The 19,805-nt window shown below is 34.7% G+C and overlaps 3 protein-coding genes across 3 annotated transcripts; 1 reads left to right on the plus strand and 2 right to left on the minus strand.

The window, feature by feature from the left end:
- Positions 1-5: 5 nt before the first annotated feature.
- LOC133325102 (uncharacterized) lies at positions 6-3,988 on the minus strand. Its single transcript, XM_061533931.1, has 6 exons — positions 2,767-3,988; positions 2,117-2,658; positions 1,722-2,056; positions 651-1,161; positions 315-584; positions 6-257 (listed from the first exon to the last, which is right to left on the minus strand). Exons 1-6 carry the CDS (start codon positions 3,986-3,988, stop codon positions 6-8), a joined length of 3,132 nt encoding a protein of 1,043 aa, XP_061389915.1.
- A 602-nt stretch (positions 3,989-4,590) lies between these two features.
- LOC133325147 (uncharacterized) lies at positions 4,591-5,757 on the plus strand. The gene is made up of 3 exons (XM_061533973.1): positions 4,591-4,800; positions 4,846-4,995; positions 5,575-5,757. The coding sequence occupies exons 1-3, from the start codon at positions 4,591-4,593 to the stop codon at positions 5,743-5,745; spliced, it is 531 nt and encodes a 176-aa protein (XP_061389957.1). The 3' UTR covers positions 5,746-5,757.
- Positions 5,758-6,236: 479 nt separating this feature from the next.
- On the minus strand, positions 6,237-9,501 carry LOC133325091 (phospholipase A-2-activating protein). Its single transcript, XM_061533920.1, has 7 exons — positions 8,474-9,501; positions 8,220-8,406; positions 7,534-7,736; positions 7,309-7,472; positions 7,174-7,249; positions 6,869-7,011; positions 6,237-6,802 (listed from the first exon to the last, which is right to left on the minus strand). Exons 1-7 carry the CDS (start codon positions 9,493-9,495, stop codon positions 6,237-6,239), a joined length of 2,361 nt encoding a protein of 786 aa, XP_061389904.1. The 5' UTR covers positions 9,496-9,501.
- Positions 9,502-19,805: the final 10,304 nt, after the last annotated feature.

Consider the following 19,805-nt stretch of genomic DNA (forward strand, 5'->3'; position numbering starts at 1 on the left):
TATTATTAAGATTTCAATTCGGGTATATCGATATAGAGGTTAACATCTTTGTAATCTATTTTCTCCAATTCATTGATTATTTCAGAGTGAATTTTTGTTTGCGAATCTAGGTGAGCATATTTCCAACATTCCAATGCTTGGTAATTGGCATTTTGTTTTAAATTAATCAGGGCCATATAGGCCCATACATTTGGTAAATATAATCCATAGCGGGTACTATTCGCAAAGGCCATTTCAGCTTCGTTGAGGTCTCCCAACTATTAAGGGGACTGTTTTTAGATACATTGTCTATTTCATAGGTGGGTTTTACTTACTTGATAGCATGCCTTTGCCTTTCCAATGTGGGCTATTATACAATTCCCGATTTCTTCGGTATTCTGGCAGCATAGCGAAAATACGTCTTTGGCTTTTTCGAAATCCTTTTCTCTCATCAGATAATACGCATAGCGTATAATACCTAAATTATATGCTGCGTAATTCAGAACCTTTATTTCGGAAATTTGCGCATAATATTTCATAGCCATGTCTGTGGAACCATTGCGATAATATTCGATATTTCCATTTACTTGAGACAGCGTTCCGCGCTGTGAAATAACAAAACTATATAGACTCTTCACTATGATTATGATTTATTAATTTTGTTTTCTTACCAAATACTCCGGATTCAAATACTTTTCGACGGGGAAATTTCTCACATTGAATTTCTTTTCAAATCGATTTAAGAATATATTAAAATTGCCGGCCATCATATATTGCTCAAATTCCAATGCTTCCGCGGCTATTTCATTGAATACCCATTCGGCAAATTGATATAGACCCAGTTGGGTAAATAATTTTACAACTTTATAGAAATGTTGAGCTTTGGCCGATTTAAAATCAATTTCATATGGTAAATACATGTCCCAACGTGACGTTGGTATTGGTGGAATATTTGGGAATTCCAGATGACAAAGATTTTCATATTTCCAACGGCAATATTCGATGCCAGGTAAATATTTTGTTTGCTTATAGAGGCAATAGAGTAGAATCCAGGAGGAAATATTTTGGGGATTATTTTCACAGTATTGGGATAGGTTGTAGATGAGATTCTCGAGGGCGGTGGTAGGTGTTTCAAAATCATCGGGAGTTTGTTTATAGGTTATATATAATTCGATAATGGGGCTGGAGAATGTATGGAGGAAATGAGGGAGGGGAATTAAAAATCGAAAACATATATTAAATAAATCTACGCCTTTATTGGTCCCTGAAAAACTATTTTAAATAAATCCACACCTGTTTAGGTCCCTGAAAAACTATTTTAAATAAATCTACGCCTGTTTTGGTCCCTGAAAAACTGTTTTAAATAAATCCACACCTGTTTAGGTCCCTGAAAAACTATTTTAAATAAATCTACGCCTTTTTTGGTCCCTGAAAAACAATTTTAAATAAATCCACGCCTGTTTTGGTCCCTGAAAAACTATCTTAAATAAATCCACGCCTGTTTAGGTCCCTGAAAAACTATTTTAAATAAATCCACGCCTGTTTTGGTCCCTGAAAAACTATCTTAAATAAATCCACGCCTGTTTAGGTCCCTGAAAAACTATTTTAAATAAATCCACGCCTGTTTTGGTCCCTGAAAAATTATTTTAAATAAATCCACGCCTGTTTTGGTCCCTGAAAAACTATTTTAAATAAATCCTCGCCAGTTTTAGTCTTTGAAAAAATATTTCATTTTTACTCACCTAAAATATTCCCCTCCAATATATTTCTCTTTCAATGGCCTTTTTAAATATTCCTGAGCCGCTATGAAATTTTGATTCTCAATATTCCACAGAAAAAGATAGAAATTCAACATTGGATTGCCCTCATATTTTTCCAGCAGTTTTTCCTTTAAATATTCTGAAAATTCGGAATTTCCAACCTCATATAAATATTTACAAATATTGAGTTGGAAAGTCAAATCATTTTGAATTTCCTCCGCGGTATAAAGACACTTGTCCGAACCCTTCGGACTACATTCCATAATGATGCCATATATGCGTTGTGAAAGTTCCTGATAGACCATAGTCATAAGGTTCTAAAAGGAAAGATTTAAAATTGTACTTTAGGATCAAATCTGAAATGCGGAAACTATTACCGAAAATTCAATATTATTGTGGGTCGGTACACGCCTATTAAAATCACATGCCACTAGACGTAGAATCTTATTACTAAGATTACTCAGTTGCGAATTATAGAACTGCCTATCATCCTGCATGGTTCGGATGTTATGCCTTAGAACGTAGTCAGCCATTTCCAGAATTGTATCATCAAAATTACGATAGGCTTCTTCACGAATGGTTTTTATAGTTTCCTTGGTAATTTCGTGAATACCGATTTTCTTTGGACATCGTATAAATTCGGAACATTTTATTTCTGACTTGGGAATATGTGTCATATTTTCTATTGGTTGTGTAATGGGTTTCTGAAGATATATTTTCATTATGGCAAAGGGAACTTTTTCTTTAGTATTGGATTGGGATTGAAGTGTTGATCGCCTGGAGGTCTCCGTTGTTGATTGGGAATCTCTACGTTTTCCTTTTTTAGTGGATTTCTTGGGGATTGGATCTTTGGGTATTGGAAGGATGGGTTTTCTATAGCCAGGTGGTCTCATTTCAATGGCAAAGGTGCAACTGTGGACTGGAAAAAATATTTTAAATAAATCCACGCCTGTTTTGGTCCTTGAAAAACTAATTTTAAATAAATCCACACCTGTATCAGTTGTGAAAAAATTATTATTTGTCTTACCCTGAGGATACATGAAAACCGATAATGGCATGGTACCCTGCAACACTATCACATCCGGCTCTCCTTCCCTCAGAAACTCCACCAGCAGATTATAGCTATTAAAAGCTAAAATATCCTCCAATTGCCTTTCCATATCATCCGAGAGTACATAACGAAACATAGAATTACAAATCCATGCCGAATCGTTGCCTCCATCAATATCCTCCAAATTAATATCGGAATTTTCATTTTTCAAAAGATCATAAAATAATGTTTGCGGATTCACTTTCATTCCGCTCATTATGGTCATAGTTTGTTCATTTTGAAATTGAGAATTTTTCAGATTCTCCCATTTTATATCAAGCACTTGATCGCTAATCAGCTGTTTGGAAAAGGCGCGAAAACTGCAAAGGGGTATTTTTTCCAAGTCCCCATTTTCATTGGGCATATTTGCAACCATGGAAAGCTTGGCAATTAAATCTTCACATGAATTGTCAAGGAGATCCTCTTCAATATTGTAAATCGAAGCAAAGGTTAGGAAGAGAACATTAGCGAAGTTCATATCTTTTACGAGAGGATGTAGGGAATAGATTTCCCATTCAATTTTACAGGTTAAACGATGATTGGATGTGGTTAAAGGATATAGAAATACAGTAGTCATAGAACGTACCCGCGTTTTACAAAAGAAATCCAAGAGGTCAATATATCCCTGGGCCACGGCCCGACGTTCTATAATAATCAAGTCATCACTTACTTCAGCTTCACCTTCCATAGATAATTTCTCAAAAGCTAGATTATCCGTTTTTCGAACACTATCACCAATAGAATCTTCTTCTTCGTCCTCCACACCGCTCACATCTGGCCAAAATGGTCGGGATAAATTCACATAAAGGTTTAGAGTTAGGAAACAATTATTTACATCATCGATGTCATCCTGATTGAGGGTTATACTAAATGTGGGTCTTTCTCCCGAAGAGAATTCTTCTAAATGAATTATATTATCCGTGGTATAATGATCGGCTAGTTTGGTTATGGTATTGTATTGATGTTGCAATTCGATTTCTACAGATGTGACATTATTTGTTTGGTCTCCCGGTTCCTCATCCAGGGGATAGAATATTGATTTTGGCTGTAGATATAGAAATATTCGCTTGGGATGATTTTCTGCTACTGGTGCAGATGATGTTGGTGAGGATTCTTCAGCTTGGGATTTTCGTTGTTTATTAGAGCTACGACGGCCCATTTTTCAACTAAAAATTGAAAATTAATGTATGTATGAAGAATACAAAATATAATTATTTTTAAAATTCAAAAGAATCAGAAGTTATATCTGAAACACTTTTCACTTTTTTCTGAAACACTTTTTTTCAACAGGCGTGGAAAAAATAAATATAAAATATTTTTTTTCAACATTTAATATAGGCGTGGATTTATTTAAAATATTTTTACACATTTAAAATAGACGTGGATTTGTTCAAAATAATTTTTCAACATTTAAAATAGGCGTGGATATGTTTAAAATATTTTTTCAACATTTAAAAATAGGCGGGGATATATTTAAAATATTTTTTCAACATCTGAAACAGGCGTGTATTTATTTAAAATATTTAACAGGCATGGATCTATTTTTAATATTTTTTCAACATTTTTCACATTCGTCCTATCACTCCCTTCCCCACAATGCATGACTATCACTTTTATTGCTGGGTTATCACTCCAATGTGTTATCACTTCAAAGTACGCAAACTAGAATCAATGTCGAAGAAGAAGAAGAAGCATAACAACAACTTTTGAATCATCTAGACATTCCCGACACACAACTCCCATTGAAAATCTTTGCTAGAAATGGGTTCTCCGGAATTACCCAGTGATGGTGGTGAGGAGGATTTACGTCCAACACATATTGTACATCATCCAGTGGCGGCGGTGGCCAGCGATGATAGTGATAATGACTCGATGAACGATTATGATGGTTATCAACCTCTAGCTATGGATGAGAATCATCAGGGCTATGTGCAGCATGGAATGGATGATGATGAGGAGGAAGATGCTGATGTTGATTTCAATACAATTCGATCACAACCAAATACACGGCCTGAGAATAACGACGACGAGTCCCCTGAAGTGACATATGGTGATCCAAATTTACCACCCGTCGAAAGTATAGATGCGGAAGTGGAGCGAGAGGTGTGGAGTCAACCCAGGCCACAGGAGTTGCAAATTGAATTGGATAGTAATAAGACACAGCAGGTGAGAATCAAGATTTTAGAGAAAAGTAAATAAGAATATTTAATATTACCTGAAATTGTCCCAAAGGGCCCTCATATTAAAGGTCATTCCTTATATTATAGAGGTGGATTAATTTCAAATATTTTCTCAACATCATTCACAGACGAGGATTTATTTCAAATATTTTTTCAGGGACCAAAATAGGCGTGTATTTATTTCAAAATTTTTTTTTTCAAGGAACAAAACAGGCGTGGATTTATTTAAAGGCATAGAAAACATATTCTTTAAAAAATCCACGCCTTAGAATTTGTTGTTTTTTTAATCCACCCCTTAGATTTTTTTGTTTTCTAAATCCACGGCTTAGATTTTTTTAACTTTTGAAAAAAATATTCTTTAAAAAACCCTCACCTTGAAAAAATAATTAAAAAACCAACGCCTTGAAAAAATGTTCTTCAAAAAACCACGCCTTGAAAAAATGTTCTTCAAAAAACCATCGCCTTGAAAAAAATATTCTTTAAAAAATCCACGCCTTGAAAAAATATTCTTTAAAAGTCCACGCTTTTATGGGACCTTCCATTAACTAGTTTTTTATTCTTCCAGATCTTAACCGCCATGGCCAATTTTTCTTTACCCAATATGGCTGTACCTTCATGGGCTGATGGTGTGCCAGAAGAACGTTGGAAAGAGGAGCTGTTGGAACGTATACGACAAAGAAAACCAGCTTCCGGTGACGCTCAAATGGACGTAGATAAACAAACTAAAGTAGATTAATTAAGCAAAATATTCCAAATGTTTTCTTTTCAAATCATTTCAAACAATTTTGAATTAATTAAATTCTATATTTAAAAATGATTTGAAAAAAGCAAATTATCTTATTTTTTAGGATATGAATATAAACATATTTATCGTAATAGGCAATTGTGTTATTTTCTCATTAACATATTTCAGATATTGTTCGAAGAATATTGAATTGAAATTCGGGGTATTCATCTGAAAATATTATTAATATTGAATTTATTCTCAGATAAATATTAGATACAAATGGATAAATAAAAAATAGTATTTTATTGTATGTTGTTGGTTTGTTTTTAGTTTATCTTCTTCTTTTTCAACTGCAATGCTACAAATATTTGATGATTTGATTAAATATTTAATATATGTATGTATGCTCTATAGTGAAAAAAAAAACAAAAGTAGAAATAATTTCCGCTCCTCAACCCCAAAAAATCTTCACATTAGTGTTGTTTGACACGACCACATTTTCAAAAAGCAGCCAATAGAGCTGTACCAGCCTTATTGATTTTCGCAAATGTCTCAACCTGGGGTGTATTTGTTAGCTCCCGCAATTTATCCATAACATAATCCACAGAGATTACCAAAGCCGAAGTTTCTTGGCCGAAAGGTGTAGTGGTCATATTACCCAATGCTTGCATACAACGATAACAGGCCTCCAAATCACTGGCCCACTTGAGGAATTCAATTAAACCTTCGGTTAAAATTCGACATTTATCACCATTAGCCAACCCAGTGGTTTGTGTTATGGTCTGATTCAGATAGAATGTGGCAATGGCAATCTGTAAATTATTGCTACCCGATTTAATGTTATTAATATGTTCGACCAACGGGGCCAAACGTATATCAACTTCTTGACGGCCAGCCGCATGATTCATACTATTTGCCAAGGTCCGTACGATCATAAGTTGATTGGGTGCCGAGGTGGCAATATGTGGCAGTAGAGCATCTAGGAAATTCATCGAATTCAATATGACAAATATCGATTCATTGCGCACAGCCAGGCGTATAATGTCGATTACGGGGAACAGGAGTTCTGTAAAAAAGGGGGAGATTTTAATTTGAAATGTAAAAAAGGAGGAGGAAAATTTGTTTCACTTACCACTTGGCCATCTCAGTAGGATTTGTAAAGCTTCGATGGATGTTTGCTCCACCTCGGGAGCTGGATCTGTTAGTTTGATGCAAGCCTCCAGAAGAGTGTCGGATACTTTTTCATTAGTGGCAGGCAATTTGCTGTTAAATTCTCTGAAGAAAAAAGAAAACAAATTAAAACGGACATTTTAAAGGCCAAAGAAAGGCCATTTGAAGTTTTTCCTTTGGACAAGGTTCAAATAGCGGTAACAAAATCAACAATTGGGAATTGATAAAACCTTATTTCCATAACCCTTAGAAATTTCCCGTACATACTTGAGTTTTTCCAAAACCTTGCTAGGATCACAAACGTCGAATGTTAAATATTTGCTGACCGGGAAATGTTTTTCACCTGAAATTAAAATACATCAATTAAAACCTTCCTTTTAAAGGACACCCATTTTTCCCTACCTTTTACAAAATTAACATCCACCTTAGGAGCCTGCGCCTGGCTGGCAGCAGTACTGTAACTAGAACCACCGGTAAATGGATCCATATTACCAGCCGATTGAAAATTGCTATTACTTGAGCCGGGTACATAACGATTGCCACCGGTAAAGGGATCCTGATAGGCTCTAAAAATAACAGAGGAAAATAAATTATAAAAAAATTTCAGAAGTATTGAAAACCCCTTACCCCGTATTGGTGGCCGTCTGTATGGGAGTGCTATCGGCATTTTTGATTATGAAATTTGCCACTTGATCCAAATAGGCCTGAGGTAATTGATGGCGATGTATAAATGCCTGGGCAGCATGCCAAGGATCTTCACCACGATTATAGGGCAGTTTGAGAGGTGGTTCCGTATCGGATATATCTACTGAGAATACATAGTCATATTCCTGGAAAGGAAACAAAAATAAATCAGAAAAGGGAAAACAAGGATCACACAGGGGCCTGATCTGATCAATATTTTTTCTTTAGAAGAAAGTAGTCCTCAGGGACCTGAGCAAATTTTTTTCTATGAGAATTTTTTCCATTCGAAAGATAGTCCTCAGGGACCTAAGGATTTTTTTCCATTCGAAATAATAGTCTTCAGGGCCTAACGATTTTTTTCCATTTGAAAAAATAGTCCTCAGGGCCCTGACGAATTTTTTAAATTCGAAAGAGGGGGCTGACGATTTTTTTCTATAGAAAAAAATAATCAGGAGTCCTGAAGATTTTTTTCTATAGAGAAAATAGTCCTTAGGGGTCAGAGGATTGTTTTAACTATAACAAATAGTCCTCAATCGTCTGAGGAAATTTGTCCATAGATAAAGGTAGTCTTCAATGCCCTTATGCAAATTTTTTTATGGAAAAATAGTAAATTATAACAATCCACTCACCTTGCCATCATGCAGTTTCTTGCCCGACGTAGTTTGAGTGGCCCCAGAGGCTCCGGTGACATCACCCACTAATTTCCAGTTACCCAATTCCCACATATAACACTTGACCGAACCATCAGGATGTCTAACCATTTTGGTTTGGCCTTCACGTGTACCATTTGTCAACAAGGATTCCGGGCCAGGTAAACTACAACAAAAATTTAAATTTCAAAATTAATCAAAATAAAAAAATATTTGCAAAAACGGAAACCTACTCTGTTTTCTTGACACCACCCAAATCTTCGGACATTTGTTGTTTACGTGTTTCCACGGCCAAGCTGTGTGCCTTCAACACAGCCTCTGAGGCAACACGAGCAGCATCTTTGGTAAACACCCTGACAATGCCATCACTTGAACCAGTAACAATATCGCCATTTTGCAGACATGTTACCGACCACACCGACTGGGCGGGATGGACCAAAGCATCACCCAACTGCTGGCCAGTGCTGATATTCCACATACGCAGTGTACTATCTTCACCACATGAAACAATGAAATCATCTCCCAAGGCTTTGAGGCGCGCCAAGGAATAAATATAATTGTTATGACCATTCATTTCATGGACACATTCACCATCTTCATTCCAGACTCGAATGGTGGCATCATTGGCACAGGATATTAAACAGCCATTGTCCATGGCCAATATGCTGCGAACACAATCGGTGTGGCCCTTGAGCAGGCGTAGCTTCTCTCCCTTGGCGTTCCAGAAACAAATACTTTTGTCTGCCGAACCGGTAATGAATTTCTTTGTTTGCGGCATCGAGGCCACGGACCACACAGCCGCTTCATGTCCCTTTAATTCAACAAATGTATAGGCTCCTGTCTGATCTATGGTCCAAATACGTGCCGTCTTATCCCAACTTCCGGTAATAATGCTATTTGGTTCCACCCCGGCTGCAATACTGCACACTGTCGATTCATGACCCTTGAGCGTTAAAATTGGCAAAATGGCATTTTCCGCATAAATGCACACGGTGGCATCATTACTGCCGGTACATAGCCATCGTTGTGGTTCATAAAAGAAGACACACGAGACGAAATTTTTGTGATCCTGCAATGTGACAGCTTCGACGAAACCATTATCCAAAGGTTTCCACAATTTGGTGGTTTTGTCTCTGGAGCCAGACACAATCATTTGTCCCGATTCCGTTATGGCCCCCGACGACACGGAGCGTACATCCATGCTATGACCCACAAGCTCACAGCTCAGTTTATAGCTGTCTAAGGTATTTGCCATTTCTATTTTGTTTTGATGTCGTTAATAAAGTCAGTTCGATTTTCTGCAACTGCAATAACAAAAATTAATTTCTCTGGTTTTCGTTTTGCAAAAAAATTCCGGCCACAAAGATGATATTTAAAAAAATTGCGATAGCTAGAGAATGAATGACAACAACAAGGCAACACAACAATTCACTTTGCAATGATAGCTACGAATTTTTTGCAAACTTTTCTTCTTCTTCGTTTGTTGTTATGACACATCTGCCTTTGTTTGTGTAATTACAGGATGATTCAGACAAAGTTAAATGTAAATCAATCACAAGGTGATTCTTGTCATAAAGAAAAAATGGTTCCGGCCTTTGAGAAATATTTTTTCTATAGAATATTTATTCTCGGGGGGACTATTTTTTCTATAGGAAAAATGTGCTCAGGCCCCTGAGGACTATTTTTTCTATAGGAAAAATGTGCTCAGGCCCCTGAGGACTATTTTTTCTATAGAAAAAATGTGCTCAGGCCCCTGAGGACTATTTTTTCTGTGGAAAAAATGTGCTCAGCCCCCTGAGGACTATTTTTTCTATGGAAAAAATATGCTCAGGCCCTTGAGGACTATTTTTTCTATGGAAAAAATGAGCTTAGACCCTTGAGGACTATTTTTTCTATGGAAAAAATGTGCTCTGGCCCTTGAGGACTTTTTTTGTATAGAAAGAATGTGCTCAGTGCTCAGGCCACTGAGGACTATTTTTTCTATAGGAAAAATGTGCTTAGGCCCCTGAGGACTATTTTTTCTATAGAAAAAATGTGCTCAGGCCTCCGAGGTCTTTTTATTTCTATAGAAAAAAATGTGCTCAGACCCTTGAGGACTATTTTTTCTATAGAAAGAATGTGCTCAGTACCCGGAGGACTATTTTTTCAGTCTCCGAGGACTATTTTTTCTATAGGAAAAATGTGCTCAGGCCTCCGAGGTCTTTTTATTTCTATAGAAAGAAATGTGCTCAGGCCTTTGAGGACTATTTTTTCTATAAAAAAATGTGCTCAGGCACTTGAGGACTATTTCTTCTATAGAAAAAAATGTGCTAAGGCACTTGAGGACTATTTGTTCTATAGAAAAACTGTGCTCAGGCCCCTGAGAATTATTTTTTCTATAGAAAAAATGTGCTCAGGCACCTGAGGACTATTTTTCTATAGAAAAAAAATGTGCTCAGGCACCTGAGGACTATTTTTCTATAGGAAAAAATGTGCTCAGGCTTTTGAGGACTATTTTTTCTATAGAAAAAAATGTGCTGAGGCTCCTGAGGACTATTTTTTCTATAGAAAAAATGTACTCAGGCTCCTGAGGACTATTTTTTTTTCTATAGAAAAAATGTGCTCAGGCTCCTGAGGACTATTTTTTTTCTATAGGAAAATGTGCTCAGGCCCCTGAGGACTATTTTAAAAATATTCTTTAAAAAATCCACGATTTAGATGCTCCTTAAAATATATTCTTTAAAAAAATCCACGCCTTTTTTAGGTTCACAAAAAATATTTTATTAAAAAAACCACGCCTTGTTTAGGTTCTCAAAAAATTTTCTTTAAAATCCACGCCTTACTTAGGTCCTCAAAAATCAGTTGGTCCTTGAAAAATATTCTTTAAAGAATCAGCTTTATTAAAAATAGTAGTCTCTGCATCCGTTCCCCCTCTTCCATCCTCTCATTGATTAAATTGTGTAACTTTCTATTTCCTTTTTCCGCATAACTTTTTATTTTATTTGTAGTCCAAAACTTTCTCCAACACTTTTCCATCGAAACGGATATTTATTTTATTGTTTTATGTGTTTACCTATGTTTTTTTTATTCCTTTACGCTGTCTGTGCCTGTCCGCACCTTTTTATTCGATGCGGTTACATCGGTTATAAATCCACTCATAGCTAAGCTAACTTTCGTTATTTCCTCACAATGTGGGTTTTGAGGGGTTTCTGTTGCTTTTTTTGTTTTCATCCTTTTTGTACTCGATTGTATTACTTCATGTAGATGAAAGTTATTTGTTTTTGTTGTTTTTTTTTTGTTGTATCAGCTTGAAGGAAAACAAATACATCTCTCGCTTGGTGAACGCATTTAAATGTTAAGGTTTTTGGTTTTTTTATTGCAAGGAAAAGTTTTAGATGAATAACTTCAAATAAAATTGAAATATTGAAGTCTAGGCGAAGATAAGAAGGAAACAAACGGTGAAAAGTTCCGTTATCTTTTCAACCACCCATCAATTGACCTACTACAAAAGTTACTTCTTGCCCAACCTTAAATAGTTACAATAGAAAACTCTTAAATTTTACCATAACCTCCTCCTAACAAAGCTTTTTGTATATGAGATTTCCATATTAGATATTTTTTTTAATTATAGTTTTTCTTTTTCGTAATAGGATTCTTTGAACTTCGATATTCTCTCTGAAAAAATATATTTTACTGTTTTTTTACAATAAAAACAAACGTTTTTCTTTCCAATTGACCAACTGGGCGAATGAGTATCGTCGTCACTCATACGCTCCATTACATGTAAGTATGTATTCATTATTTCGGATGAGTGTTGTCGTAACTCATACGCACAGTGGGAAAAAATACCGATCTAGCGCGCAGAAAATCAAAAAATGAAGTTGAAGGAAACTTTATAACTTTAATGCAGTTTTAAAGTAGAGTGTTGAGAGTACTTAAGTCCGTATAAAATAATCCGAATTAATAAGCTAGAACGGAATAACGGTACATTTAAAATAGAAAATTTTTCCAATGTTAAAAATGGCATTTTTTAGCTATAAAATTGCGATGGTCGTGTTCATTCTGTGAATATATTATTATAAAATTTTGTCCATTTTTGATATATAGTATTGGTATTTAATTAAATTGTATAGTTATATAACCCATAAGTTATTTTAATTTAGGTGTTCCGGGCTAAATATATGTAAGGTCCGTTTTTTTAAATTCCTTCAATTAAAATAGGGGTTTAGTATGGAGTGCAGTCGAGTTCAGCTTTGATTTTTGTTTTATTTTTCTTGTGTGTCTGTCTAGAACATCATACTAAATTTTTTCCTGCGACTTCCTGCGATTCTCGGATTTATGGCAATTTTTTTGAAAAAATGCCAATTTGGTGTAGGAAGCTTTTTTAAGGTTTCCTTTAAATAAAATTAAAAATTTGTGAATTTTTTTGATATAATTCATCAAATATGACTTGGAATAGATCACAGCATAGCAGATAAGAAAAAACAAGTTCAAAATGTCCATCCTAAGGTTCCAGAGTACTGGGTGTGAGTAGGAAAATGAGGGTATTTAAGTAAGCTGCTCCAAACGTTGATTTTAAACTCATGCCCTGAATATACATTTATTCCAAATGTCTTTCTAAATAAAAATTGAAATTACAACGAAATCGGTTGTAAGAGTCTTCTAAAATACCGCAGGTAAAGGGTCCACTTTATGAACCCTGGAAAAATATCATTGGTGTAACATTCATATATACACTGTTTTACCTATATTTATGATTTTCGTGGAGGTGGAGTTTATGGACTTTTATTATACCTGTTATGGAGTTTCCAATGACTGACATGACTTCGGATGACTTTACTTCTTTGTCATACGAATTTCGTTAGGGTCGGATACAGGTATCAGTTAATTATGAATGCAAAAATACATATTATTTATAGACTTTTCTACCTATGAATGAAAAATCCGCATTTAACAAATGTTCATTCATAGATTTTTCTCATTCAATAAGTGTCAAAGAACGGGATTATACAAGTTATAAACAAGTGAATGGCGATTTATTTTAGTTCTTAAACAAGTGAAGTGGAAAAATGTCAATTTTGTACAGAGAGCTCTTTGGCTAAAATCTAAAAATGGCTCTGATGTAAAGGAATATGCATTAAATAGACTTGGAGTTAATGCTACCGATTATTCAAACGCTAAAGGGATTTGTCGAACAGTTACCACGCTATGTACGCGATTTAAAACGAAATGTATGGCCGCCAGAAGGAACAAAAAACAAATGGAGCGTCAGCATGGAAATTGGCTGATATAATTAAATGTGCAGCTTTGCCCATAGGTATGTTGTCTGAAGAAGCCATGGAATCCAGAAATAAGGACTTTCGGAACCACAGGGAACTGTACACCAGACAAATTAGTCGTGAGGAAACAATGAGGGATCTTTTTAATAGGTTGCTATTTTCTTCTGATCCAAAAATATCAAGTTTGTCTCGTAGTACATCTCCTAACCATCGATATAGTAAGCCACTATCTTAAGAAGTCCTTAAACTACTGGAGGATACAATGCTACCAACTAATTCAGATCAAAACTCGGATTCTGAATGTGATTAGTATTTAATAAGTAACGCCTAAATTTTGTAAAATATATATAGTTTAATGTTTTAGATATGTAATATTAATAATAAAGATATATATAATAACAATAGTGTTTGCCCTTAACCCACTTTTTACCATCCAAATGTTTCGGAATTTTTAAAAGAAGCTCCCATTTTAGGAGTACTATTAGTTATAACGAAAAATGTTGCTTATTATAAAATGTTTCAAATGCTTCAAAATAGTAATTTTCACCTAAAAATTTAAGTTTTTCAAAAAAAAAAAAAAAAAAAATCGGCGCTTAATGGGTTAATAAAAAAAATTGCCAAATTTTTTCATAAAATAATTAAAATTGTCCATCTAAATCTATTCTTATCCAAAATATCGATAAACATACAGTAAAACATCTACTTTGATTTTCTGCGCGCTAGATCTGCATTTTTTCCCACTGTGATACGCTCCCTGGTCTGTATGTACGTATGTGTTTTCCAATTTCATTTATAGTTTTAGATTAACTTTTATAGTTACACATGCATGTTCTTTCGGACCCACGGGGGCCATAAAGAATAGTTGCTGGTATTGCAATACTGATTGGAAATGTGCGATGCACTTTTTTTCGAATTACAAAAAACAAGAAATGTTAGTTTTTTGTTACAGGTAAGAGGTTAATTGGAAAGACATCAATTATATATTAAAAAATATTCTTTTAAATAAATTTAAAAAAGTTAAAAAGATTTTTTTAAAAATTATTTTTTGATGACTATCTAAATAATAGTTTTTGAGGACCATCTAAGGCGTGAATTTTTTAAAGAATAATTTTTGAGGAATATTTTTTAAGGACCATCTAAGGGATGGTACAGGGTATTATGTCTTTGTGCATATGTTTGTAACAGGCGAAAGGAAACGAGGTAGACCCATAGCTCCTTTTGAGAGTATGCATATAATTACTTTTTAAGTCGATTTATACATGTCCGTCCGTCCGTTCGTCTGTCCATGTTAAATTGTAAACAAAGTACAGGTCGCATTTTTGATTCGAATCGGATGAATTTTGGCATAGCTCATTTATTTGGCCCAAAGACGAACCCTATTGAAATTGGGAAAAATCGGTTCAGATTTAGATATAGGTCCCATATATATTTTCGTCCGATTTTAGGTAAATAGTGCCCACATATCCTTCGATTTTCACGAAATTTGGTATAACATACTGAATTAAGCCTAGAACGATGTATGCAAAATTTTGTGAAATCGGTTCAGATTTAGATATAGCTCCCATATATTTTTTTGTCCGATTTTAGGTAAATAGTGCACCAAATTCCCTATATATCCTTCGATTTGCACGAAATTTGGCACAGCGTACTGAATTAAGCCTAGAACGATGTGTGCAAAATTTTGTGAAAATCGGTTCAGATTTAGATGCAGCTCCCATATATATATATATATATTCTTCCGATTTTATGTAAATGGTGCACCAAAGTGCCTATATATCCATCGATTTTCACGAAATTTGGTATAACGTACGTGCAAAACGATGTGTGCAAAATTTTGTGAAAATCGGTCAGATTTATATATAGCTCCCATATATATTTTCGCCCGATTTTAGGTAAATAGTGCACCAAATTCCCTATATATCCTTCGATTTGCACGAAATTTGGCACAGCGTACTGAATTAGGTCTAAAACGGTGTGTATTAAATTTCGTGTAAATCGGTTCAGATTTAGATATAGCTCCCTAGTTTCGTCCGATTTTAGGTAAATAGTGAACCAAAGTCCCTATATATCCCTCGATTTTCACGAAATTTGGCATAGCGTACTGAATTAACTCTAGAATGATGTGTGCTAAATTATGTGAAAATCGGTTCAGATTTAGATATAGCTCCCATATATATTTTCGTCCGATTTTATGTAAATGGTGCACCAAAAGGCCTATATATCCATCGATTTTCACGAAATTTGATATAAAGTACTGAATTAAGCCTAGAACGATGTCTGCAAAATTTTGTGAAAATCGGTTCAGATTTTGATATAGCTCCCATATATATTTTCGTCCGATTTTATGTAAATGGTGCACCAAAGTGCCAATATATCCTTCGATTTGCACGAAATTTGGAATAGCGTACTGAATTATGTCTAGAACGATGTGTGTTCAGATTCGTGAAAATCGGTTCAGATTTAGATATAGCTTCCATATATAGTTTCGTCCGATTTTAGGTAAATAGTGCATCAAAGTGCCTATATATCCATCGATTTTCACGAAATTTGGCATAGCGTAATAAATTAAGTCTAGAATGTTGTTTGCTAAATTTTGTGAAAATCGGTTCAGAGTTAGATATAGCTCCCATATATATTTTCGTCCGATTTTATGTAAATGGTGCACCAAAATCCCTATATCCCTATATCCTTCGAAATTTGGCATAGCGTACTGAATTGCGTCTAGAAAGAAGTGTGTTAAATTTCATGAAAATCGGTTCAGATTTAGATATAGCTCCCATATATAGTTTCGTCCGATTTTAGGTAAATAGTGCACCAAATTCCCTATATATCCTTCGATTTGCAGGAAATTTGGCACAGCGTACTGAATTAAGCCTAGAACGATGTGTGTTAAGATTCGTGAAAATCGGTTCAGATTTAGATATAGCTTCCATATATAGTTTCGTCCGATTTTAGGTAAATAGTGCATCAAAGTGCCTATATATCCATCGATTTTCACGAAATTTGGTATAACGTACTGAATTAAGCCTAGAACGATGTGTGCAAAATTTTGTGAAAATCGGTTCAGATTTAGATATAGCTCCCATATATTTTTTTGTCCGATTTTAGGTAAATAGTGCACCAAATTCCCTATATATCCTTCGATTTGCAGGAAATTTGGCACAGCGTACTGAATTAAGCCTAGAACGATGTGTGTTAAGATTCGTGAAAATCGGTTCAGATTTAGATATAGCTTCCATATATAGTTTCGTCCGATTTTAGGTAAATAGTGCATCAAAGTGCCTATATATCCATCGATTTTCACGAAATTTGGCATAGCGTACTAAATTAAGTCTAGAATGTTGTTTGCTAAATTTTGTGAAAATCGGTTCAGAGTTAGATATAGCTCCCATATATATATTGTCCGATTTTATGTAAATGGTGCACCAAAATCCCTATATCCCTATATCCTTCGAAATTTGGCATAGCGTACTGAATTGCGTCTAGAAAGAAGTGTGTTAAATTTCATGAAAATCGGTTCAGATTTAGATATAGCTCCCATATATAGTTTCGTCCGATTTTAGGTAAATAGTGCTCCAAAGTGCCTATATATCCTTCGATTTGCACGAAATTTGGAATAGCGTACTGAATTATGTCTAGAACGATGTGTGTTAAGATTCGTGAAAATCGTTTCAGATAGATATAGCTTCCAACGACGTAGCCAGAGGGGTGTTATGACGTTATTGCGTTTTGTTGAAATTGGTGCAGATGTAGCAATAGCTTCCACATGTATTTCGAACGGCTGTCTGATTGAGATTAAATTTTTAACAGTACGACGTACGCAGACGACTCTAAATCTGTCCGAATGAAATTTAGCATAGGTTGCTGAAAAACATGAGTATGTTCCTTCGATGGAACATTGACATGCAATTGTAAGGATACATATGTACAATATACCCAAAGTAATATAGTCGGCCCAGTCCGACTTTACTACTTTCCTTACGGCTTTAAATAATATTTTTTAGGGACTTACATAAGGCGTGGATTGTTTAAAGAATATTTTTTAGGAATCTACATAAGGCGTGGATTGTTTAAAGAATATTTTTTAAGGTCTACCACAAGGCGTGGATTTTGTATAGAATATTTTGTAAAGGACATGACATAATGAAATAAGTTTTAACTATTTGCCTACTTTTAGGTGGCCATACCATTAATTAGTTATTGCATATTTTTTGGTTAAAATAATAATTAGTAGCCGTTTACTTTTTTTATTTTCTGTGGAATTCGGTTAAAATATGTCACGCAAAAGCTTGCCATGTTTACGCTCACTTGAACTACCCGCCAGCAATTAGAATAACATTGGTTCAAGTATTATTTTTCCCACCACCCTCATAAATAATCTTCATCGGTAATGGTGACGACAAATAAATTGCGTTCGTCGTTCGTTTAATTATAAACCACTTCTACGAAAAATAATAGTAATTAAATATGAATTATTGCAAAAAAAACTAATCTCTAGCAGGAGGAGGTATGTCTCAAAGGACTTCGAATACGTAAATTTATGAAAATATCCCAAAAAAGGTGTAGAAAACATGACTTAAGTCATTGTTAACGGTCCAAAACAATTACCATTGGTCATTAACCTATATTGAACATATTGGTCGGGGTAGAATTAAAGTTCACTTGGAGAAATGTGAATATTTAATAAAAAAAATTTACCGAAAAGTATGCAACAAAATTATAATATATGACCCCCTAATGTATGCACTTGTATATAGTAGTCAGTAATGCTGAACCACTTATGTCAGTATAGCAGATGTTAAATGAGAACTTATTTTCTTATCTTCAAATCCTCCTACTCTTTCTCGAAAGCTAATCAATCTTCTCAAATTGATTCTCAAACCTAAAAAAAAACAACAAAAATAAATAAAAAATTGTTAATTTTGTTTTTTTCTCTCTCCTAGAAGTATGCTTTGATTTCTAATTTTTGTGATACTTTAATTTGCCTTGAACTTGACTTACAGTCGTCTCCCACTTCAAGTGCAAAATTTGATTAGGACATTGTGAGCGAAAACCTGACATTGATGTGGCGTGCTGAAAATATATATTTTTGAAATACAATCGAAGGTATGGGCCATGTTCCATTATTGTATGTGATTAAGTTAAGTTTCGAAATACATTCGCTTAAAATGAACTTGTTTTAGACACACCACTCAAGACGACCGCCTCCTGCCGGTCTTTTGTTGAAAACACACCACTTGAATTATTTCTGCACACTGATTGTTGTTATTGTTGCTGGTTGTTGTTGTTTTGGTTTGTAAACCACTTAAAAAGTAGACAAATGATTTGTGACATAAATTAGTGCCTTAAAGTATGCAATAGAAAAAATGAATATATTCATAAATTAATTTCCAATTAGAGGGAAAGAAAAAAGAAGGCAGATAGAGACTAATTTATATTCGCTTGGTTCTCTACCCTACACTTCGATGGGGTGATAATATTTTTCAAGGCGCGGATTTTTTAAAGAATATTTTGGGAGGACCTAAACAAGGCGTTGATTTTTTAAAGAATATTTTTTGAGGAGTATCAAAAGGCGTGGATTTTTTAAAGATTATTTTTTGAGGAGTATCAAAAGGCGTGGATTTTTTAAAGATTATTTTTTGAGGAGTATCAAAAGGCGTGGATTTTTTAAAGATTATTTTTTGAGGAGTATCAGAAGGCGTGGATTTTTTTAAAGATTATTTTTTGAGGAGTATCAGAAGGCGTGGATTTTTTAAAGATTATTTTTTGAGGAGTATCAGAAGGCGTGGATTTTTTTAAAGATTATTTTTTGAGGAGTATCAAAAGGCGTGGATTTGTATACCCTTCACCACACTGTTGTACAGGCGTGTGTCTTTGTGCATATGTTTGTAACAGGCAAAAGGAAACGAGATAGACACATGGTTCCTTTTGAGAATATGCATAGAATCACTTTCTGAGTCGATTTACGTATGTCCGTCCGTCCGTCTGTAGATGTTAAATTGTAAAAAAAGTACAGGTCGCATTTATAATCCGATTTGGATGAAATTTGGCACAAGTCACTTATTTGGCCCAAGGACGAACTCTATTGAAATTGGGAAAAATCGGTTCAGATTTAGATATAGCTCCCATATATAATTTCGTCCGATTTTAGGTAAATGGGGCACCAAAGTCCCTCCATATCTTTCGATTTGCACGAAATTTGGCACAGAGTACTGAATTAGGTCCAGAATGATGCGTGCCAAATTTCGAAAAAAAATCGGTTCAGATTTAGATATAGCTCCCGTATATAGTTTCCTCCGATTTAAGG

Source organism: Musca vetustissima, unplaced genomic scaffold (assembly GCF_032173495.1).
Source record: "Musca vetustissima isolate MV318-11 ecotype Yass unplaced genomic scaffold, APGP_CSIRO_Mvet_v1 utg13097, whole genome shotgun sequence".
Taxonomy (NCBI): domain Eukaryota; kingdom Metazoa; phylum Arthropoda; class Insecta; order Diptera; family Muscidae; genus Musca; species Musca vetustissima.

What these genes read in the sequence shown, in the direction of transcription:
- LOC133325147 (XM_061533973.1), top strand. Translation starts at nt 4,591, where the DNA reads ATGGGTTCTCCGGAATTACCCAGTGATGGTGGTGAGGAGGATTTACGT. An exon ending in ATGAGGAGGAAGATGCTGAT is followed by an intron (nt 4,801 to 4,845) that starts GTTGATTTCAAT and finishes ACACGGCCTGAG; the next exon opens with AATAACGACGACGAGTCCCC. An exon ending in ATAGTAATAAGACACAGCAG is followed by an intron (nt 4,996 to 5,574) that starts GTGAGAATCAAG and finishes TTATTCTTCCAG; the next exon opens with ATCTTAACCGCCATGGCCAA.
- LOC133325102 (XM_061533931.1), bottom strand. Translation starts at nt 3,988, where the DNA reads ATGGGCCGTCGTAGCTCTAATAAACAACGAAAATCCCAAGCTGAAGAA. An exon ending in ATTTGAATCCGGAGTATTTG is followed by an intron (nt 585 to 650) that starts GTAAGAAAACAA and finishes GTTATTTCACAG; the next exon opens with CGCGGAACGCTGTCTCAAGT. An exon ending in AGGCAAAGGCATGCTATCAA is followed by an intron (nt 258 to 314) that starts GTAAGTAAAACC and finishes TCCCCTTAATAG; the next exon opens with TTGGGAGACCTCAACGAAGC.
- LOC133325091 (XM_061533920.1), bottom strand. Translation starts at nt 9,495, where the DNA reads ATGGCAAATACCTTAGACAGCTATAAACTGAGCTGTGAGCTTGTGGGT. An exon ending in GGATGTTAATTTTGTAAAAG is followed by an intron (nt 7,250 to 7,308) that starts GTAGGGAAAAAT and finishes TTTTAATTTCAG; the next exon opens with GTGAAAAACATTTCCCGGTC. An exon ending in AAGGTTTTGGAAAAACTCAA is followed by an intron (nt 7,012 to 7,173) that starts GTATGTACGGGA and finishes TTTTTTCTTCAG; the next exon opens with AGAATTTAACAGCAAATTGC.